Below are 24,222 nucleotides of genomic sequence, written 5' to 3' on the forward strand. Positions count from 1 at the left end.
TCCATCTTGCTGGTCCATTAGCTGGGGAAATTCTCAACAAGGATCCACAACTGACTTCTTGCTTGAACTAGGCCTTGGGAAGATTTAGGGAGCTGACTTCTGACACTTTTCATTGACTGTATCCCTAAACAACTGCATCTGCTGTAATTACAGCATGTTTCATTTGTAATGAAGATCCATTATAAATAATGGGTAGAATAGGATTATGATAATTGTCAGAAGGGAGAGGCATATAAATAGGTTAAAAAAGCTTTCAGAAAAGCTATTTGACCAAACCAAGATCAACACAGTTGGCTGCTGATTAAAGTAAACAGACGAAGCAACACAATTTATACAATTTCTAATATATTAGCTTCATTAATCAGCTTATAGCACTTTGCATTTCAAGAAGTATTAAGATGTTTTTTTCTCTCCTGCAGAAGAAAAACAATATGGAAATTGAAACTGACCTTCAAATGTGCACAAAAAGGGGGAGAGGGGAGTGAGGAGTTTTAACAAGTTATGGAACCATTAGTCCTATGGGGAGCACCATTTATAGCAGGTGTCCCGTTAATTTAAACCCTCAATTTAACTGCCAGGGGAAAAATGTGCCAATACTTTAAAAAATGTTTATATAGAAAAGAGACTCACATATAGAAAGGGGAGGGCAATTTGAGATAGAACAGAGAGACCACACGCTTATGTTCGCTGACTCATTTTCCACATGTCCAAAATGGCCTGGGTTCCACCAGCCCAAGCCAGGATGCTTGAACTTCATCCCCATCTCCTATAAGGTGGCAGAATATCAATCACTTGAAGCATTTGTCACTGCTTTCTTAGGTTCATTAACAAGGAACTGGATAGGTAGATAGATGAGCAGCTAGGACTCATATGTTTGCTGCAATATGGTATATTAGTGTTGTCAGCTGTGGCTTAACCTGTTGGTCTGTTAATACATTTTATTTATGTACGTAGGGTATTTTGTGGTGCTGATCTATTTGACAACAACTGACAACTGAATTCTTAAAGATTATATTTATGTAATAAATATATATAAAGGTCATTTGCCTAAAGACTGAAGACCATGGACTTATGACACACAGTACTAACTTGTTTAGACAGAGAACATTTTCTTTTAAATTTTACAGCTATTGCATGACATAGAGGTGGCTAGATGGCTATAATGGACAGTAGTTGTCAGGCGTGTATTACCTGATGGGCTTTGTTCCAAAGAGGTAAAGGGCTGGCCCACTCAGTTGTACTTGCTGGGTATAATGAAGATGCTGGACAGTCTGCCTGCCCATGCTGCTCTGGCTGGTGATCCGGGTGTCCACTCAGCATCAGAAGCTTTACGAGTTTCTGTAGTTACAGGGTGAGTCCACTGCACTCCTTGGAGGTCACCACCATGCTAATGCACTGTCACCCAGAGAGGACTGGCACCTTGCAAGGCCAGCAAGCATGTTCTCTATCACCACTGGATGCACATGGGCCTGGCCTCATGACTTAAGCCTTTACTCTTGTCCAGCTAGTCTCATCCTGGAGCTGATTCGAAGTCAGGATTTCCGGTCTGCAGAAGGAGCCCATCAACCACTGGGGCAGATGTTCTGTGCCCACCTAGGGTGCCTCCCTCCTATGTTTGGCAAGGTTTATTTTTGGCTTTAAACAGTATCTTTGAATTTCTTATGACTATACATTTGATGTCTTGGTTCTTTATACATGTGATCATCTGGTTCTCTAGTTTCTTTTTTTTTTTTGACATTTAAGATTTATTTATTTTTATTGGAGAGGCAGATTAGAGATAAGGTGATACAGAGCAAAAGATCTTCCATCCACTGGTTTACTCCCCAAGTGGCCACAATGACCGGAGCAACGGATCCAAGTTCAAGATTCAGAAGCTTCTTCTGCAATGCAGATACAGTGTCCCAAAGCTTTAGGTCTTTCCAGGCCACAAGCAAGGAGCTGAACAGAACTGGAGCAGCCAGGACATGAACTGGTCCCCATATGTGATGTTATGCTTGGAGGTGTAAAATCAGCCAGTTGAGTCATTGCTTCAGCTCCTGGATGGCAGTTCTTTGTGCCTGTTCTTTCTTTCCTCTATGTGTCCATCCTTGTCTCAGAACATGATGGTCCAGTCTCTACTGCTTTTCTAAGCCACAGCAGGGAGCTGGATTGGACGTGGAGCAATTGGGATATGAATGGGTGCCCATATGGGATCTCGTTCATGCGAGGTGAGGATTTAGCCACTGAGCCATCGCACAGGGCCTGGTTCTCTAGTTTTATTTCCTTCTTCCTTAGAAAGTAGGTTTATACAACTATTAACACTTGTATAATTCAGGCAGATTTTAACTACCTGTCTAAAGGTCTTTGAAAACTTTAGTGCACTATATGGATGTAATTGCTAAGTATACACCTTCAAGTTTCTTAAACAATGTTGATATAGTATTTTGTTTCTTTTATATCACTTTACTACATTAACAAGCTGAATGTCACAAGTACTTTAAAACATCTCAACCTCCCGTGGCTGGCATTATGGCTCATTGCTATGCCACTGCTTGCAATGCTGGTTTCCTGTTGCAGTCCCAGCTACCCAGATTCTCATCCGGCTCCCTGCTAATGCATTTGGGAAAGAACCCAGTGATGTCCCAGGTATTTGAACCCTTGCCATCAATCGGGGGCGTGGGGGAGGAGGGAGACTCAGATGAAGCTCCTGACTCACGGTTTTGGCCTGATCTAATCCTGACCATGAAGATCTTTTGGAGACCAAACCAGTGGGTGAAAATCTCCGATACTCTTTGCTGTCAATCTCTCTGTGTCTATTACTTTGTCTTTCAAAGGAAAAAAACATACCTTAAAAATGCTCAATATGCATAGAATGAATACTTACTATTGTGCAAGAAAGGAACAATTTTCATTTAAAGTCTAAATTCTGAATGTTCACAATTTTTGAAAATTAATTTTATGTGTGATTGCATATTTTTATTAGGCATCATAGTCAAAGGATTAGGGTTTCTTCTCGATAAAATGTTCAACAGCTGCAAGTGAAGACTAACAGAAAAGCACACAAGACCATAAGCAATAATCGCATGAAATGATGGTCAGTGTTGCTCATACAATTTAGAATAGTCACAAAAGCATTAATAAGAAATAGTTTGACAAATACAGAGAATAAGGTTGATCAAAACATTATATTTATGACAAAACATACAACTTAAATTGGAGTTTATAAAGTCTAGACACAAATAGATCAAATTCTCCCAAAAAGTATAAGGAGAGATGTACTGCGATGCACAGTTTAATTCTTGGCAGGGTAATGTCATAGGATCAAGTGGAGAATTTCATACTCCTGATTATGCATAATGCATAAATAAACAGATGTGCAGCAAATTGCAATCCCAATAAGTGATTATTAGACTTGATGCAAGCCACTTTCAAGTCCTGGGAAATCGTTCTCAAGGTATAACGAATGCTAATCCTAAGAAATGCATCACATCCATGCATACACTTTTTTTTTAATTTAGGAGTTTCTTCCTAGGGAAAAAAATTGCATTATTAACATGTTTTTGGCTTAGGACAGCTTTGGGATAAATTTCCATTTCAGTATCATATCACTTGTTCAACTCCCAATATTAACTCTATAATTTTAATTCAATTTACGAAACCAAATTCAAAGTTTTCTAGGAAAAAAGGAAAGTGGGGTGGCTAGAATAAAGCATGCTAACTCGTAAGGATTTGGTTATAAGTCTTGCTGGTCCGTTGTAAAGCACATTGACCCATAGATGTTCTACCAAAGTCCCCTTAGCGTCAAAAGTAACTGACCAAAAGCAGGAAGCAGGGCACCTCATCTAAAGACCAAAAGTAGGCCCGGGATGTCCTTACCACCTGCCTAGCAGATATTGAGGCATCCTGCATTATTCTGAGTTTGCAAGATTAAACGAATATTAGGTTTATTTTTAACACATGGAACTAAATTGGTTTAAATGGTTCTGTCTGGTTTGTAACAATAATGTCTGAGGTCTTGCTACAGGAAGCAACCAGGGCATGCATTTTTTTATCTGATTTTAGTATTAGTAACAAGGAAACAACCATGTTAACTTAGAAAGACTTAAATAATAAGCCTCTGCCATTGAAGTATAGATAAAAACTGAGAAGTTACAAGGACTGATTTCATGATTGCTCTGTTTCAAGGACTTCAAAAATTAATAATGAAGGGATTTTAAAAATAAAATTGTAACTTTTTTTTCCTATTGCAGATAATTTATAAAATGATGTCCTGGAAGATTTTCCTTTTTTCTCATTAACGCCAACCAAAAACACATGCAGATTATTTTAGGCATCCCATGTATTTCCCAGTAAGAGTCTTAAGTGACATGTTGCAAAATTCCTGTGCTTCCAACTCAATCTGGGGACAATCATCTTTCTAAGTTTCTATGTGATGAAGTCATCAGTGCCCCACACTGCAGCTCAGCAGCCATCAGTGATCGAAATAAAGGACATCACCACACTGTAGCTCAATACCTAAAACTCAAGGACACCATCTACTTATACCCTGGAACAGCTGCAGCACAGTGTCCATGCACTTCTCTGTTCAGAGGAACCAGTTCCTGCTCCCAAATCAATCTTTGCCCACTGGGAAAAAAAAAAAAAAATGTTGTCTTTACTTGCCTGGCCATTTAGAAAAGCAGTAAAAGTGAAGGTCTTCTGTCTCCTTTCTTTTCCACTCACCTCCCATTATACTGCTCAGTGGTCAACAGGTAGAATTAAATGGAATACAAGCCAGGTAAAGTGTAATTAACTGCAGAGGCAGAGCAAAATGCTTACTCTGCAGTAAGCAGAGTAATGCTGTGTTGGGTGTTGCTCACTGGAAATATCCGTCCATCCATTCAATCAACAGCCCTGTATTGAGTATCTGCCTTCTTTATAACTTTCCCTGTGTTGTATAAAAGGCAGTTTTTGCCAGAATTTCCGTCATGCTTATGTAACTTACATTCATTGGCAGGGAGACAGTTTAAAACTTTGATGAGAGGGGCCCAGCACAGTTGCCTACAGGCTGAGTCATTACCTTGCATCTGCTTGGATCTTACATGAGTCCAGAATAACATTCTGGCAGCTCCACTTCCCATCCTGTGCTTGCTTGTGGCCTGAGAAATGAGTACAGGACAGCTCAAAGCCTTGGCATCCTGCACCCACATGGAAGACCCGAAGAAATTCTTTGCTCCTGGCTTCAGGTCATCTCATGTCCGATCATTTTGGCCACTTATGGAGTGAATCAGTGGACACAAAATATTTCTCTCTGTTACTCCTTCACTCTATATATCTGCCTTTTCAATAATAAAATAAAATAAATCTTTACAAAAATCTTATCAAGGGCCCGGCAGCATGGCCTAGCGGCTAAAGTCCTCGCCTTGAAAGCCCCGGGATCCCATATGGGCGCCGGTTCTAATCCCGGCAGCTCCACTTCCCATCCAGCTCCCTGCTTATGACCTGGGAAGGCAGTCGAGGACGGCCCAGAGCCTTGGGACCCTTCACCCGCGTGGGAGACCTGGAGGAAGAGGTTCCAGGTTCCTGGCTTCGGATTGGCACAGCACCAGCCGTTGCGCTCACTTGGGGAGTGAATCATCAGGCGGAAGATCTTCTTCTCTGTCTCTCCTCTCTGTATATCTGACTTTATAATAAAAATAAATAAATTTTAAAAAAATCTTGTCAAAAGAGAGAGGACAAAAAGTACTCCAAGAATTGTACTCATGGTGCAGATCATTCGATGATATTTACTAGCTATAGAGGAAGGGGGATGTGCCTTGTAGAGAGAAAGAATATCAGTATAAAAATCCTGAGCAGAGGACATTCCCGGAGTGCCTGATGATGAGAAGGATCACTGTAGAAAAGTGAAGAGTCTGTGGGGTGAATCTTAGAGAGTCAAGGGGCTGCAAATAAGTAGCCATTTATGTCTAGCAGTAGATATGCTGTTTTTACCCTGAAAAACACATGGAGCCATTGGAGAGGGTTTCAAAAATTTGCTCTTTGTTCTTCTGTTGAAAGGGGGCAAGGGCGGAAACCTGGCACCACCTAGTTGATAACAGCAGTTGTATAGGTGAGAACTGATGTTGACCCAAAACAAGGTAACAACAGGGAAGGCAGTAGACTGGGGTAGATTCACAGCTGATTGCAGAGGCTCCTCTATGGGATTGGCTGATTCTCTGGTGTAGGTTATGTGAGATGGGACCCTTCAAGCTTGTAAAGCAAACCTGGACACTGGTGAGCATTTGGCAATACTAAAATTGCCATCAGATACAATGGGGAAAGATATGATTGGAACAGGTATGAGCAGAGGCACAGAATGGGCTGTCTGAAAAATCAGAAAGTCAAATTTGGATATGCAGATTTCAAGGCATGGATTAGGCATGCAAGTGGAGCTGTCCACTAGGGAGCAATAACGCAAACCCACTTTTCAGCTTGGAAATCGATGGGGTATTGTCATGAAACTGGCTCTAACTACGGCTCAGTAACTGCATTTTGTTCTAACAAAGACAAAAAATTCCCTGCTTCTGTTGGGAGATTTTGTAACAGGGGAAAAAAAAACTCAACCTGGCAGACTGCATTTTCCTTGTGCTTCTGTCTCAGAAGCCTTCCTTCTGCCTCAGAAGACTTCTGTGAAGGATCCTTGTATTGTTTCTCACATCTGGATAGGGCAGCAGAAAGAGAGATCATGCCACTGAAAGTTTTCTTGCCAGGATGCTTTAAACTGGACTCCAGCTTCAGTTCCCAGAAATATCTGCTTCTGGCCTTGCCCCAAATGATTCGATATCTCCAAAGGCTACAAGACTCCTTTGTCATTTCTCAAACAGCTTTCCTGGCTGTCTGCCTCTTTGTCTGTGTATCAATCTTCAGGGGGAGACTTTTTTTTCCTTCGATCTTCTGTGAGAAGGCAAATGCATGAAAAGCAATAGCTGTGAGGCCAGGGCTGTGTATCCCTGGAGGGTGACCTGCATCCACCCATGCAATCCTTGCGTGCCTCAGCATGAACTTTCCCAATGCATCCGCACTCTGGCTGTCTAAGCTCCATATGACAATAACCTCCCTCCCTTTGGGGAGACTTCCCTTTTTAATGGTCATTCTACCAATTACCGTAATAACTCAAATCTGTGTAACTTTTTTTCCTTTTGATTTTCAAATCTACTATGCCTTCCTTTTCATTCATCCCTTTATCTAAAGCAGCTTACAAGGTGTCCTGTGTATTCTCTTAATCTTCTACAGGACACAACGGAATGCCATCTTAGCTGAGCTTTTGGAGAGATGCAAAAAGCTGTTGTGTCCACACTGAAAGTGGCCTTTGTTGAACACTGTCCACAAGTGGAAGCCATATCTGCCCTTCACTATCTATATAAGTGACCCTGTAGGATTGTAGACCTGTGTCCAAAGTGAACATCCCTTGAAAAGTGGAGTTAAAGACCTTACATCTGAGCTTGTGATGATGTCCTCAGATCATAAATTCTCCTAAATGCAGCAGCTCTATGATCTTCCCCTTCTGTCTTCGTATCTTTAAGTGCTCAGTTCATGGAGAGTGGAGGAAAAAGGAAACAAGACATTAGTCAAAATAAACTAATTGAAAAATATGGAAATTGTAATTGTGAAACAGCACATTTTAAATGAGTAAATTTGTGTTATGCAGCTTTTATTTCAAATATTGATTTTGCAGATCAGTTTTTGTAATCACAGTGTGTAATGCACGAAAATAAACATATCTCTTGCATCCTTGATCCCTTTCCTCCTGCTGGTCAATTGGAAGCTGGGACTTATAAAGTGCAAGAATAAAAGACATAGACAGATGTGTCTTCTTTTCGTCTTTGTTTGTTTGTTTTGATATGCTGTCAATCTCAGTTTGAAGTAACTTGAGTGAAATGAGAATTTTCCTGGAAAGATTTCAGGTTGTCTCAATGAAGGCCATCAAGTCACCAGCATCCCTAAGCAGGTCGACGTGTTCAACCCCATTTGGGAAAGAACAGAAGCAAACTACAGACTTATCGTTAGAGTTCACACTGCCATCTCCTTGATGCTCCATGGATCAGCTCTTCTCTTCCTGCCTCACAGTCCTAAGACAAATTTTGTTCACCTGTCTAAAAATAGGGTCACTGAGAACCTTGTAGTATTCTCTCTTATAGCTTCCACACCACAAAGAGGCTATATTTTAGGAAGAGTTTCTGTTAGTTTTGATCTGGCTTTCCTTTCTTAGAATAATATGCACTTCCCTGGGTGAGACAAATACAGAACCATTATTTTCCAGGGATGAAATTGCGTGTGTATCGGTGTGTATTTTGGGAGGCAGAGACCTGAACTAGGGAAAGTAAGAGAAGAGAGAAATCATGCAATTATTTGTCATCTTTACAGAGAATTTCTGGGCGTAAGTTAAACTATAGCCGATATGATTTTATAAGCTGGGGGCTGTGGGATGCCAAATTTACAAAGGTGTAGTGATAGATGCTAATTCAGCACAGTGCTTTCTCCCAGTGCTTTCTTTAGTACATGCCCAGAGCCAAATTCCATACTTGGATTACATTAATAAGGAAACTGATGCTCCAGATATACTTAACTCCCTTTATAGTATAGGAGTGCAAGGAGACTGGGAGTCTGGATCACTTGAGTGCCGAGTCTGTTTCTTTCCTTCTCAACTAAGGTCAGGAGAGTAAATTAAGAAGGCTAGAATGCTTGTGACGCGGAGAACTGGTTTTTGTTTGGCTGATTAGGGTGAATATATTTGCCCATGTTTTTCCATTCCTTAAGCCACATAAGGGTGGTACTAAAGTTCATAGAAAATATATATATATATATATATATATATATATATATATATATATATATATATAAGATTATGCATGCATTTCAAACATGGACACAACAAAATAGTAATTTTTACATTGCAATTTTCCATGCATGGGATTTTTGACATTTGGATATCACGAAGTTATCAACAAGATTTGGCAACCATCAGCATCTTCAACACCATTGGGTGTTTTCCTTTGCTAAGCAGAAAATTTTTATCAAAATGTCTGAACACATCCATGGATATTAGCTTCTGATTTTGAAAAAAAAAAATCTTTGCTGGAGGGTTTCATGCCTATGTAGAGAATTAGGGTAAATAATCACATTTTGTTTGTCTGAATCTTGGTATGGCCACAAGGAAATCGTTTGATGCATTATTCCAGCTATGCAAGTTTATTGCTTACATTGTCTTCCTTGGTAGATAATAGAACACTCTTCATTCCACTCTCAGACTCACAGGAGGAGTATCTCAAAGAATGATGGCATTTGTTCTGGGTTTTATTCTTAATCCTGTTTACTACATCTATTGAATACCTGTCACGTTGTCTCACAGTGGCAACAGTAAGATGTTGACCATAATGTTACTGCTGTGGTCATTAGTCATATGCTCCAAATAATACGAGGCTGAGTTGGAGTGCGAACTCAGAAGAGTGTATTTCAAAGCTGTTAATGAAAAGTTGAAATGAAATCGAATTGATTTTAGTGCAACATGCTTTGAAACTCATGAAGAGTGTTTTCATAATACAGACTTAACATGAACTGTTTTAAAGCATCCTGGCATGTGCTCCCTAAATTCGACACCTCTTAGATAGAAGATATTAATTTTGGCTTTACTTCTGTTAACCCATGCAGTTGCTAATACATTTTGTTTACACCAGTTTTGAAATTAATGTATTTGTTTTAAAATTTCTAAGTGTTTATTTTATTTGGTTAAAGTCATACTTCATTTTCTTAAAGAGATTTCTTTCTGATTCACTTGAAAGTAAGATTTTTATATAGAGAAGCATAGATGAAGGGGAAAAGAGAGGTCTTCTAACCACTGTTTCACTGCCCAAATGACTGTAATGACCAGAGCTGTACAAGGCTGATGTCAGGTGTTGGGAGCTTCAGCTGTGTCTTCCAAGTGAACACAGGCCCCCAGAATCTGGGCCATGTACTATTGCTCCCATTAATAAGGAGCTGCCTCAAAAGTAGAAAGATGGAGCATAAACCATAGCTCAGTGGCAAAGACAGTGACGTTACCCATTACAACAGAAACTTGTCCCATAGCCAATCTTTTATATTGATGTTTTCATGTTATGTAGGCTCTGTCTGTTACATTTTTGGTTGAAGTTGCAGTGTTTTGTCATAACTTGTTAATTTTGGTATACTGACATTGTGCTTTAAAAATATGATACACAATTGTTCCAACTGCCCTGGATTAGTCTGTTTGCTCTTGATTCTCTCCCTTTAGGTGTTTGCCAAACTACTGTGAACATGGAGGGAGCTGCTCCCAGTCCTGGTCCACCTTCCATTGTAACTGCAGTGGCACGGGCTACAGTGGTGCTACCTGCCATAACTGTGAGTAGACACCAGCGTTAGCATCAAGGTGCATTCAGTGCCAAATGAACACTTACTGTTAACCCACTGAATGTGTGTGTTTTCTGAGGGGATGCTTGTGCCAAACACTCGTGAGTCACATGCTTGTGAGTCCACGGTCTACTGACAAGATAGGAAATGAATGAACAGAAATGGAGTTGAATAATTATTGAGAGAGACAAAATAAGAGGTTTCAGGTGCATAGGTAAGACCTATTCAGTCAATGAAATGGAGTTGATTTTACAAATTACACTGCTAGAATCAATAACCTGATATCTTAGTGGTTAGTTTTTATTTGGTTTTTTTGTTTGTTTGTTCATTTGTTCTGGTTATTTGTAGTCACGCCATGCCTGTGTTACATACCCATCACACATTGAGGGGAGGTCTTTTTCCATAATGCCCTTATTCTGAGATGGTGACAAAGGTTCCATTGTCCGAAATGTTTTCACTGTAGGGAGAAACAAGTACAAGGAAGTGTGTGCTAGCCTTTGAAGGCTTCTTCCTAAATATGTCAATCCTCCCTTCCCCAGGCTCCGATTGGGCACATAGAGCCACACACACACATTTACCTTCAATAGAGGATGATATGCAATTTACGGAATGTGTGAAAATAACACCTGAGCGTGGGTGAGATGTATGGATGAACTGCCAGCTAGTCACAGGGTTAGAAAGCCTTAATACAGAATACTTGGACTATCTCCATAGCAGGATATCAGGCGAGGTACTTAGAGGTGAAGAAATGCATCAAAGCATAAAGCTTGTGGAGAAAGTCTGAATGTACAAGTTGTTCCCAGGGCTGGAAGGTGCTGAGTGAGGAGCAGGCAGAGAGTGATATAGTCCAGCCTGTACAAAAGATAGAGTGTGGAGCTGGAAATAAATCAGTAAGATGATCTCTGAGACACACAATTGTATAGTTTTGTTGTGACCACTGAACAAATCATGGGATGGGAATGGAAAGTTTTCATTTAGAATATTGCTTACAAACTGACAGTTCTGAGTATAAGGAACAGACATGAATTTGCAGAGAATAGTTTTATTATCAATTCATGGGAATGTGAAATTTGAAAAAAAAATTAGAAGCTAAAGGGCTTGGAGTGATACTTTTTGGAAAGACAAAGCAGCCAAGCCAAGAGGTGGATAGTTAGCTTGGGAGTACATACGCCTCATCCTATGTTGGAATGCCAAGAGATACAATTTCTTGCTGCGGACCCTGGATTTTGCATGTGCAAATTTGGGGTGGCAGCTATTGTGGCTCACAAAGTTGAGTCCCTGGAAACTACTTGGGAGATGTAAATTGCATTGCTATCTGCTGTGGGCTCAACCCCATCCCCAGTCAGTCTGGGCACTTGGGGATCGAATGAACTGAAGGTAGTTTTCTGTCTCTCTCCATGTTTCAGTCTGTGAAATCAATAAATCATCAAAGAGAGTTTTAGACATAACTGAGCCGAAGCCTGGTACCATCCTGAGGACCTTAGTGGGGTTTGTGCCTGGACATAGCATGTTGGGATTCTTCTATTCCTGCTGTTGCTGGATTGACACTCAGCAATTCAGAAAGGTAGCTGGCTGTAGGAGCCAGTGGGGCCAGGACCTGACCCTGTTCAGGAATGCACAGTGTGGATCCCTCCTTGCTGAGGAAGTCTCAGCTGGCACACAGCTTCCCCTGTGCCCTGGAACATAGCGCTCAGCAGCAACAGAGAGATGTCTCACCAAACCAGAGACTTTAACCCAGTGAACCTCACCATTTTTCATAGTTGCCTAGGGAAAGAGACAATGCTGCCTGGCCTTATTATAAAATATCTACTTACTTTTTTTTTCTATTTAAACATTTGGAACAGTGTAGAGGCAGGAACAAAAAAACCTGGATTTTAATTTTACTGAGCTCTCATATTTGAATAAATACATATTATTAACACTGTAGAGCACCCTACATATGAAAATGATATGAGAGAAAACTTATGAAATTTTGTAGGCCCATGGTAGGCTAGAATTACATGTTTTTATGCAACATTTACAATAGACACTATCAAGTTGAAATCTGATTCCAGAAATGGTATCCCCAGGTAGCCAAGAGCAACATGCATTTGCAAGGAAATATTGTAGGACACACACACACACACACACAGAGTCATCAATTTTTCAGGTTATTGTATATAACACATTGCGTTTGAAAGAAGTTTGGAAGGGAGTGGAGTGGTCATCAATTTAATAGTGAGTGAAAGAATAGAACCTGGAAGAAAGTGAAGGAAAGAAAGCAAAATTTTAGCTGTTACATTACAGCCTACCTACAACTTTAAAAAGTCACTCTTTTCATTTCCTGCAAATGTAATTTAGCAACTGCATGAGTGCTGGCTTCCTTTCACTTACACCATCCATCATACCAACAGCAGATTTCTAGATCTTGAAAAATAAGTGTGAAGTTGAAAATAAGTGGAGGTTGGGTGCTTTTTCTTTTACTTTTTTTCTGTATTTTTCTAATGATGCTTACATAATTGAGAAGGATACAGGCTCATGTTGACCACTGGTTAGGGTTGCAAGAGTCAAAGATTTAAAAAAAAAGAGTCAAAGATTAGGGGAAAGTGGAAGAGACCAATGCTTCCAAATTTTCTTTTCCTTCTTCCTGTATGTGGGGGAATGGGGAAGAGAAGGGCAAAAGCTGTAGCTAGCATCCCAACTGCCTCAGTATCAAGGGATGTGAAACGGCCACTTACGTCATCCCAAATCTCTTATTTGGAGCATGCTCTAAGTGTTCAGATCTAGTGGTTTTGCTAGTTCTGAACTGCTGTCAACCTCATCAATCCAAGGATGAGGAAGTCTTTCGAAGGCCCATTGGCTGACATAGCCCACTTTAGAATCTCCATTTGCCCAGTTATTTGCTGTCAGCACTAGGCTGGGGGTAATTGTCCAATTTGTTCCCTTCTCCACCCTTTGCTATGGTACCAGATGTCCTCCACAGGCCCCGTTGTATTGCCATATCCTTCATGTGCGTTTGGGTGTGCCGTCCATGCCCACATACTTGGGCTCCATCATTGCCACTGAGAAGGCTCAGCTCTGACACATGTACTCCAGGATTATTTTACAGATCTTGAGACTCTTCATGGTTGGACTTCTGAGTCTAGTGGTTTAGTTGGGGGGAGGGATCCTCAAAGAAGCCTCTTCTGAGGTGATCCCAGACCTGACTTTTACACATGCCTGTCAGTATAGGGTCTGGTTCAGTCTATTACCCACATCATCCTATGTACACTCTCATAGCTGCAATTCCTGAGTCGGTTCTGTCTCCAGCCCCATCTCTTACACAAACCAAAGGATGTTGCATTTCAGCCCACCACATACTTGGCCCTTATGTACACCAGTGAGAACTGCAGCCTGGTCAGAGTGATGCCCAATAAACTCCAGTAGGCCCACACCCAAGCCTGGTTTCTGTACTTGCCAGAATGTTGATCCCACATCCCATTCAGCTCTCACATACGTCAATGGGCATTGGAACCTAGTTCAAACAAACCAACCCCACTATCCAACCCACATTCATGCCAGTGGGTGCCAGTGGGAGCCTTGCTAGTCAGGTCCACCCCTCGTCTTGGTTCTTATGCTCACAAGTAGGAGTTGGAGCCCATCAGAGAAGTGCCCACAGTTTGCCTACTGGGCCCAATCTCAGTCCTGGATCTTGCACTCTCCCTGTGGTTCTACAGTCTTGTTTGACAGGGCTTGCCCACAGCCACAGCACTTGCCAGCCAATGCTGTGGCAAAGTACAACCAGGCATCACTTACTCTGGCTCATGCATGTACCAGTGGATACAGTTGGTTAATGCAGCCTGGCTCTCCCCCGATTCAATTCACATGCAGGCTGATGGGTGCGGAAACCCTGCCCAGTCTGGTCTGCCTCCAGTCTCAGTTTTCATGCTCATCAGTAGCAGAGGTGGCCCATCAGTAGAGCCCATGATTTCCCCCTACTGGGCCTAACCCTGCTTTCTGCCCTTGGGTCTCATATGTGCTGGTGGAGGCTTTAGCCCAGTCTGACATGACCTGGTTCACCTCACCTTGACATTTGGGGGTGGATATTGTGTCTGGCCCTATTCAGACTGTCCCCAGTTCCAGTTCATGCTGATGATGCTGAAAGCTAGCACAACCTAGCCAGCCCTCAGTTTCAGCCCCAATGTGAACTGGCTATTGTTGCAGTCTAACCCAGCCTGTCTTGCACCCTGTCCTGGTTCTCAGATCTGCCAGTGGGTGTTAAGAACTGGTCCACCCTGCTCCTCCTCCCACCCCACCCTAACCTCAGACCTGCCAGTGGGTATTGTAACTTTACCTGATGAGGGCTGCTCCAAGCCTGGGTTCTTGTGCTCACCTGCAGGGATTACGGCCTGACAGAGGAGCTTTCCAGGCTCTTCTAACAGGTCTTTTCCTAATGACAGATCTTATGCATACTGGTGGATTCTTGGCCTAGACTGACTTAGTCCACCTCCTGTCCTGGCAGGAGCAGTGTCCTTACCTCACTGGCCCACATGCATTCCAGTTATCACTGTTGGGTTTTATAGCCCAGCTATACATAGTCCACACCCTGACACAAATCTCGCATGGTTCAATGGGTGCTGACACCCAGCCCAGTCTAGCCTACAATCACCTTGGTTCTTGTGAGTCTAGCCTAGTCTGGTAAACGCTAGACCCAGTCCATACCCATACCAAGGAAACTACAGTCATGTTTTGTCCCATCCAGCAAGACAGTCAACAGGGGTAGCAACCAACCTAGGAGAGAATGGGGGATAAGAGACATGAAAATGGACAGCAAGACAGGTTGTCTGATCAAGCCACCCAATTTTTATTTTCACATACAAGGCTTTATAATCTGTAAACAGGATCTATGGGTGAGGGGAAGGAGGAAGCAGGGTCTGGGATATGGTTTCACAGCTGTTTCTGGATAGCTATCTCTAAAAGCCCCACATGCTCACAACAGGTGGGTATGGTTTCACAACTCTTTCTGGGTAGCTATTTCCCAAACCCCCTTATGCTCACAAGAGGATGCTGGCAGGTAGGGCATGAGCCAACATCCTGTCATGAGCACCAAGGGTGGTCAGAGCAGGGTAGGTTGCTAAATGACTTGTAAACCGCAGGATGTCTTAAAACTTGGTTTCTCTTGCACTTTGCTAGCTGGTACTTTCCTCTGACCTAGATCTATACTCAAAAATGGCTTCAGTATGGCTATAATATATGGCTCCCAACAATGATCAGTCCAGAATATTGCCTACATTCTAGCATTTGTGGTTACTATTGGGATCCACAACCCAGTGGGGATGTCACTTCAGCTCCCAACCAGGTCTGCTCCCAGCCACAGATCTTGCTCATGCCAGTGGCTGTTTTGATCAAACTTAGCATAACCTATTCCCCATCTTGGCCTTTGTTATTGGATGCCGCAGCCTGAGCTGGCTCTGCCCACCCCCCCCCACACCCAACTCTCACTTGTGGGTGCTACAGTCTAGCCCTGCCCAGTCTGTCCTTATCCATGGCTCATGAAAACCAGTAGATACAATAGCCAAGCCCAGCATGACTGACACTACAGCCAGGCTGAAATTTGCACATGTGAGTAGGTTAAAATTTTGCCTGGCCTTGCCCAGTTCACCCCTTCTAGAACCAACTGACACACTTGCCAATGGTTGGAGCTGCCTTTCCTGGCCTGATCAACACTCAAGCCTGAATCACATGCTCGCCAGCAGGATCTTTGTCCAACCAGGGGAGTTTCCCATGTTCCTCAACCAGGCCCAATCATAGACTGAGATTTCACATGTGGCAGTGTGTCCTAGGCCATTACCATGCAGAATTTGCCTTTATCTTGGCTTTTGTATGAGCTGGTGGATGTTGTGGTCCAGCCTTCCCCACATCCTATTCTTGGGTGTGCCTGAGGGTATTGCAGCCTGGATCAGTCCAACCTGTTCCCAGTCCCAGTGCCCATGAGTGAGTGTCAGAGGGTTGCACCGTCATGCCTAGCTCAGACCTTCACTACCCCCAGCTCTTGAGCAAACCAGTGTAAGTTGTGGTTCCTCAGGGTTGAGCCCACATATCTTCCACAGAATCTGCCCCCAGACCTGGTTATCTCATGTTCTGGTTAGTGTTATGGCTCAGCCTAACATTGTCTAATCCCTGTTATGACACTCACTGGCAGGTACTATGATCTAGCCCTGCAAGGTAGGTCTCCAGCCCTAGCTTTAGAGTGCATGGGTGGGTGGTTGTCTGTTTGGTCCATGCCTATCTAACCCAGCTCATGTCTCCCACATGAGCAGGTTCATCCGTGGGACCCAGACAATTCCTCCAGTTTTCCCCCTCTAAACAGCTCAGTCTCAGAACCCTTGCTTACCTGCAAGTATAGTGTCCTTTTCAATGGAAGTCCTTAGAAGTCATTCCTCACCTACAGCATACTCCTTCAGATACCTTCCTTCCAACACATGCCCATACTCATTCCCTGAGCAATCCATAGTCCCATGTGCCTGGGAACAAGTGGGTTCCCCAACCCAGTCTTCTGAAGCCTAGTCTTCCAACAGGGTGGGGTGCTAGCCTGGAGCACTGCCCACCCACTATATTCCCAAGCTCCTGGCATGTGTGGTGGCCTGTGATCTTACCCCTCTCCACACCCAAGATCAAAGCCCATTCAAAGTTCCTCATGCCCAATCCACCAGCACCCCATGCCATGTTAGCTTAGGGGTCTCTCCTCTTCTCCTTCAAACCTTCCTGGGACTAAGTGTATGGGCAAATTCCCAGGCCTGTTCCATCCTTCCTGGACACAAACCCTCAGGTCCCTACACACCTCCTTGGGTGCCACATCCCATGCCCCCTGCAAGCCCACACCTCCAGGTCCCCATAAGCTTGATGCCTGGCGTGCCATTGCAAATGCTGGCAGCCACTCTACTTGTTGGCACAAAGGGTGGCAGCCATCCAGCACACTGGCACAAATTCAGGTGCTGACTTTTAAAGGAATTCTGTCAAGACTGATGAGCAGGACTCTGCAGATAAAACCTTAAAAATATTTTTCATTTTGCTTTGTTTTGTTTTCGCCATTCCATCCCTCTTTCTGTAAATGTTCTTGGTCTACAACTGTGAAACATCATTTTCCCTTCCTGGCTTCCAGCCACAGCAAATCAGAAGTGATGTTTGGCAAGCACACCTTGGATTCCAGTGCAGTTCAGGAATTTGTCTTTTCCCTTGATTCATCTCCCTCTCTTTCTATTGGGTGAGGAGCCTTGTTTTGAGTCACTTTGTAAACTCAGTAAATCAATAGCTGCTTTGGTGCCCTCCACAAGTATGATTCATGCATGTCAGTGAAAGCCATCAAAATGCAGAAATCTTAGGCATGCTGTTCCTTGTCAGAGTAAACTCCCAAATTAAGATGAAAAAGAAAATGATTTGGTTGTAGAAGCTTAGTAGGTGGGATGTCCTCAAGCAACAATGAATACAATCCCACAATCCTACTCTTATGTTATGGAAACAGCCATCCGTAATCATAATGATAAATATGAGCTTTTCAGGTTGATCAGACATTCATATTTGAAAGGAGGGGTGCTTCCTGAATCTTCTCTTCCTTATTTTGGAGTTCTTTAAGATTCATTGTTATTATTAGTGCTCTCTAATAGCACTCACCTGATTCAGGACAAATAGGATTCTCTTCTTTCTGCACAGACTTTGAGGGAAGGAGCGAGATCAAAGTAAGGCAGAAGTACGGTGTATTCTCTAAGGAGTGGAAATATGAGACTCGCCAAGGTCTTCTGACATGGCAGGTCGCTCTCAGCAGTTCAGGTCTTTATATTTCATCTTCATTTGTCTTCTTCTTTCCTGACAATGTTTAGTGAACACAGGTATGCACATTAGACCACAATTCAAACACATTTTTTGATGAAAACAATCTCTAAAAGAAAAAGGGTGGGTGGGTATGTGGACAATTCCTGTTTTGCAGAGGAGACCAGAACTCACCACCTGCCCCATCACGCCTCAGTTTGACCCTGTCATACGATGTCTCTTCCTTTTTGCAGACAGAGATTTCTCCCTGTGTGCTTTTTTTTCACAGAGGCGAAATTAAAGGGAAAGCAGTATTTGCCACATACACGAAGCCCTGGCAACCCATTCAATGTCTAGCACCTTCCAATTACCAGAAAGAGTTGCCATGATTATTGAATTTATTCAATATATGCAATCAGGAGGTTATTAAATCAAGGCTTAAGGTCAGAGAATGTATGTTAGGCATAGCATTTCTTGTCCATATTACTAAACTCCCAAACTAAGATGAAAAAGAAAATGTTTTGGTTGTAGAGGTTCAGTAGGTAGGTGGATAGATAGATAGATAGATACATAGATGGTATCATTACAATATAATGATAAAGTGAGATTTGTAGTATTATCTTCATTTTATAGATGATCACATTATAACCCCAATAGCTCCATAGTTATTTCAAGGTCAAGTAACCAGTATCTGATATTGTTATGATTTCAGTCAAGGCCCTCTGAAGATGCCAGATGTTTAGAGCAAGCCAGTAGAACATCCGCAAACTTCTGTATGTGAACTTGATGATGACACATCTCTGACGCCCCCTCCCCCGCTTTTTGCTTAGGACACGGAAGGATAGTGCAACATCCTGGCTCCAGATAACAGTTTGGAAAATGGAGCAATGAGAAATTCTTTGTTCTCTAGAATAATCTTAAGAATCTTATGAAAGGAGGAAATAGAATAAATTAAGACTCAAAGACAGTTTTAATCTTAAGCCCATCAGGTTCTGAAGTGGCTACAATATAGGCACTGCTAAGTCAAAGGTAAAGGGGAATTTTAAGGAACTTAATGTATATTGCCAACTTACCTTACAAAGTCTTATATTGTAGCTTTAATCATTCCTAAGGCCCTGCTTTCTCTTCCCTGCCAGAATTGTTTACTATCATTTATAAAACTAATTGACATATATTTTACACACAGAAATGGAAATTATCTTTGCCCATCATGGGTGAGCTTTAGATGAACAAAAGTGTCCTTTAATAGATGGATTGTGAAATAGGAATGGGCCTACATTCTTAGGCGTTTATTTTACCATTCAGCAAGTATTATTTCAAAAGTACATGTGCTATTGGTATCTATGCACTCAGTGATAACTGTCGGAGTGAACTGGCTCAGTAAGTGGTGCAAGCACTTATATTTCATCACCCTTTGGGTCCTCCTACTGAGTGGAGCTGCTCTAGGTCTTTCCAACACCAGTGTCTGATGGCATTCACATGTCCTGTTCAGGATCTCTGCACCATGTCTCAGCCTTTACTATTGCCTTTTTGTATTGTAACTTCTCTGACATCATAACAATGCCTTTTAACTAGTTCTTTGGCTTTGCAAGGAGACATCAACTTTCTTCTTTTTCCAAGCCTGTTATATTGCATCTGTTGTGGGAGAATCAATAGCCATGTATTGGTTGAAAGCATATAAAGCTGCGTGGCTATCACACACTGCAGTAGTTATCGCAGAGGGCTTGCACATTTGCTACTTTTACAGTAGCTAAGGGGTCCTGTGACTGCACATCAATTGAGTGGTTGGAATGAAAGGATGGAGGTTGTAGCCAGTAAAGCAATAAGACAATTTCTTTAAAAGCATGACTTCTCTTTCCCTGCTCAGCTCAGTTTTTAGCCCAATATAATTCCACAGGTTTCTTATGATCTGAAAAAAGTTCGTATAGCTTATTAACCATGGATCTCATTAGAAGGTTGCTCTCAACTACATCAGTAACGAGGGGGAGGAAGGATGCCCAGATTGTTACCTCCATACACGGATTCACTATATGATACTAATGAAAGTCCTTTGTACCATCAAAACTTTTACTCATGTCTCCTTTTCTAGTGATTCTATAACAGTCTTCAGGGAAAAGCTATTCCCTACTTATGTTTACACTAAGCACACCCAAGTCGGTGGTGGCATGTATGGTGTATCATGCAAAAGGTGAGATACATTTGCAAAAAGGATAACTCAGTGGATTAGATGGAAGCTCCTTGAGGAGAGAATGGTGTCTGAATTTTTCTTAAGTGCTCAGTTCCCTCTGCTATCCAAAGCAATATAGTAGATATATCCTCTTTGAATTTTAGCAAATAGATAATTGAGACCACAAGCTATGCATATAGAGTAGTGCCAAGCTATGAAACAGCAGCATTTATTCATCCCGGGAAAGTATAAAGGTTTTCAGAATAACTCACCTTTCCGAACAGACTTGAAGGATGAAGAGAGCAGAGCCCAGAGAATGACCTTCCAGGATTGGAAAGTAACGGGTGCTCAGGGAAATGAAAACTCTTACCACAAACAAGGGCTATGGAATATCTGACAAATCCAGGATTTAATATGACATGGATTAAAATGTTGACTCAAGAAATTGAGTCAGGTAAGAAAACAAATGATAATGTAAGAAAGGGTGTGCTTCTTAACTGGAAGCTGGGCCCAGCCGGTCTCACTTAAGTGCTGGCGATTGACTTGCTAACATTTGGTGTGCTGATGTTTACTTTGTTTTTGAGTAACTTTTGTAGCTATGCTCAAGGTAGCGTGGGAGAATGTGTGCGCAAGTTGAAAGATCTGGGTACTCCATGAGGTGCTATGAGATACTATTTGCAACTGTGTAGGCAGCAACTACTGAGGATCAGATACATCTTGAAAGTAGAGACCAAGTGTGAAAAACAAGATAAAAATGTGCATGTAAAATGAAGCCAAACTTGAAGGCAAGATGAGCATAGATGAGATAGGCATGTAAGATTTTATGGTTGAAGAACAGTAAGATTTTTGATGCAGCTTGGTATGACAGTCTGATTTTATGAGCAGGCCCTGCAGATGACAAGACCCATGGCTTAAGACAAGCTGTGCTGGTTTCATAAGTATTAATCTCTTTTTCCGTACTATGGAACAAATAACCACAAACACAATATCAAATATTATGAGAATCAAATAAAATAGCATCCCGAGTATGCTCCTGATGCCTGGCAAATAAAAAAAATCTTCTGATTTCCTTTTGAATTGATACAGAAGGCGCAGGAAGAAGAGATGTGATGGACGCTGGCACTAGTTGAACATGGGCATCCTCATTTTGCTGGGTGAAAAAGTAGATAGCAATCTCTAGAATGGCTCCCGAAAGGAAAATCTGAATCAACGGCTGTATAATTGTTAAAACCTTTCCAGCAAATGAAGTCAATTAAGTATACTAGGGAAAACTTGGAATGTAAACATCTCAAAGAAATCTAAAACATAAGAAGCAATCGTGAGACCAAAGTAAAGGAAGATTTTTTTGTTGTTTGATGTCCTAACTAGAGAGAAGGATGATTCTGGAGTAGAGAAGTTGTGCGTCATCCTTCAGGCTACTCTCTAACCACAGTAGTTCCCAATTCTCCAACTCGATGGAGAAGTGAATCAAGCAAAGGGTGATCAGAGCAAGGAAAAGCTCAGAAGGGAATATGCATGTGCGATTCTCCTCTGCCCAGCTCCACCAGCGGCACCTGCTGGAATGCTCTGTTCCTGACGCATTTGCTGATGGATTGTTATCCCAGATACTGTCAACACCCGGACAGCTCAGGGGAATTTCCTGCTGTGAAGATGAGTTCATTGTCCAACAAGGGAAGAGACCAGCAGCCTGGAAAGTGTATAATTGAGTGAATAGGCCTGAGTGTGCGGATGGGGCTGCTCTGCGAAACACTGATCAGGGTGGGTGAATTGAATGTGAAAGACATTTTGGATGAGCAAGACTCTGTACATACAAGGCTCAGAAGTGAGTAGCCAGTGGTGTTGCAAGGCCTGAATATATATATTTATATATATAATATATTTTCAGCCCAATATATATATATTCACCTTGCGCTGGTTTTCTTCTCTTGGAATCTGTGTAGGAGAGTTTCCTACAGCCAATTCTTAATAAATTTCTTCCTTTTGTTCAAACTTTTCTTATCTCCTCATCAGTTGAGGCAACAATGAAGCCAACTTCAAGGTTCAGATTTTGCTGTTAAAGTGAAATAAATGTTATCACAAATTATGGCTTCTTTGCATACTCTAGGAAGCAACAAAAATATCCCACAAAATATGGCAATAGATAATTAACTGGAGGAAAGCTAACTGCCGATGTTGTTGTATTTGGAGAATCATTGACAGTTACTTTGAATATTAAACAGGAACAATCATCACTTATTTCCAAAATATTCCAGTCAACTGAAGATGAATGATTACTGAGACCCCACACTCTAGTATTTCCCAGGAGAAAGAAGGTATCTGGCAGACACTTACACTTCAAATTAAATATAGAAAATAATTTTTCATCTGTGCAGAAACTTTGAATTTAGATAGACCAAGATCTATGACCCTCCCATATTAGACAAACTAACAACATTTCTTCAGCTTTGATTTCTTGATACATAAAATAGTAGCTCCTATACACAATTATGTAGATCAGGAATAAGGCATTTAACATGTTTCTGGGATTGTCACTGGGAATCTGTATCCTCAAAGACTAATAAGGAATACAGGGATAGGAGATGAGACAATTACTCAACGTGATTTATCTTTTTTTATAGGATTTAATTTTTACTGGAAAGGCAGATATACAGAGACAATGAGAGACAGAGAGAAAGATCTTCCACCCGTTGATTCACTCCCCAAGAGGCCACAACGGCCAGGGCTGAGCCAATGTGATGTCAATAGCCAGGAGCCTCTTCCAGGTCTCCCTCTTGGTTGCAGGGTCCCAAGGGTTTGGGCTGTCCTTGACTGCTTTCCCAGGCCACAAACAGGGAGCTGGATGGGAAGCAGAGCTGCTGAGATTAGAACTGATGGCCATATGGGATCCCTGCACGAGCAAGACAAGGACTTTAGCCGCTAGGCTACTGCGCCGGGCCCGACTTATCTGATTTTTAACTCTTCACTGATTTGACCATAAAAATGATGATTAAACTACAAAACGCAGAATTCATTTGATATGAATCTTGTTAAAGAATTTTAAGTATATAATTCACAAAACTTTTCTTCATTAAAATTCAATAGCACAATTATATTGTGATCTGAGGTAAGCGGTTTCACCATCTTGGGTATAACCTGTGCCACATTCAAGAGGGATAATAGAATCTGCCCTTCCTCTTGGAATAAACTTCTGAATCCTTGCATATTGAATCTCTCTGAGAAACATGATCATATCCATTCCTTACAGATTCTTTCTTTGGTATTTACACCACTGTGTGCACAGCACAACCTCGGAGGGAAAGCTCGAGTGCTCCTTTGGTGTAAAAGGCAAAAACATGAGATTCAGAGCCTTATAGCATGATGAGTGCAAGGAAATCAAGTTCAAGACCCAAGTAGGACAAAAGCCTGCATCATATTCAGGAAAAGGTGAATTCTTTCAACTAATGTTCCAAGGTTATTCGTTTTCCTTGTTGTTTTCTGAGAGCAGCTTTCATCCTGCCACTGCCTCAGCTGGAAATGCTTTGGTGACTGTTCATGATCTTAATAATTAGCACAGAACATGATCCTTCACCTCAGAAAGTTGTGTTCATCGCTATCTAGAGCCCTCTTATGCCACAAACTATTTCCAGTGTTGTCTGCAGGAGGAGGAGGAGTAGGTCGGAGTGTGTTTCTATTTACTCATCACTCCTCAAACACATCGAATCCCTTTTACCACTGCCGCCTTTCAGACTCGCAATTGTTATTGTCCTGACTTGTATGCCAGGCCACTCTCTGCACCTGTGACAGAAATTGCTCTCCTTTGGGTCTTTCTCTACCGATAGTTCCAGTTGTTTGATACCAGAAACTTTGGTTTTTCTTTTCCATGTCTGACAGAGCTACAGCCTGGTCTGCAGTGCTGCCCAGGCAGGAAGAAGTGCTGGGAGAAGGAAGCC

General features: G+C 42.0%; 1 protein-coding gene across 1 annotated transcript in view; it reads left to right on the forward strand.

Moving 5' to 3' along the window:
- The window catches only part of LOC101533345 (contactin-associated protein-like 5), a 326,990-nt gene that overhangs the window by 139,101 nt on the left and 163,667 nt on the right, over positions 1-24,222 (forward strand). Inside the window, exon 13 of the mRNA XM_058664175.1 lies at positions 10,247-10,353. Within this exon, the coding sequence (XP_058520158.1) occupies positions 10,247-10,353 (107 nt within the window). The remainder of the gene's footprint in view (positions 1-10,246; positions 10,354-24,222) is intronic.

This window comes from Ochotona princeps, chromosome 5 (genome assembly GCF_030435755.1).
Source record: "Ochotona princeps isolate mOchPri1 chromosome 5, mOchPri1.hap1, whole genome shotgun sequence".
Taxonomy (NCBI): domain Eukaryota; kingdom Metazoa; phylum Chordata; class Mammalia; order Lagomorpha; family Ochotonidae; genus Ochotona; species Ochotona princeps.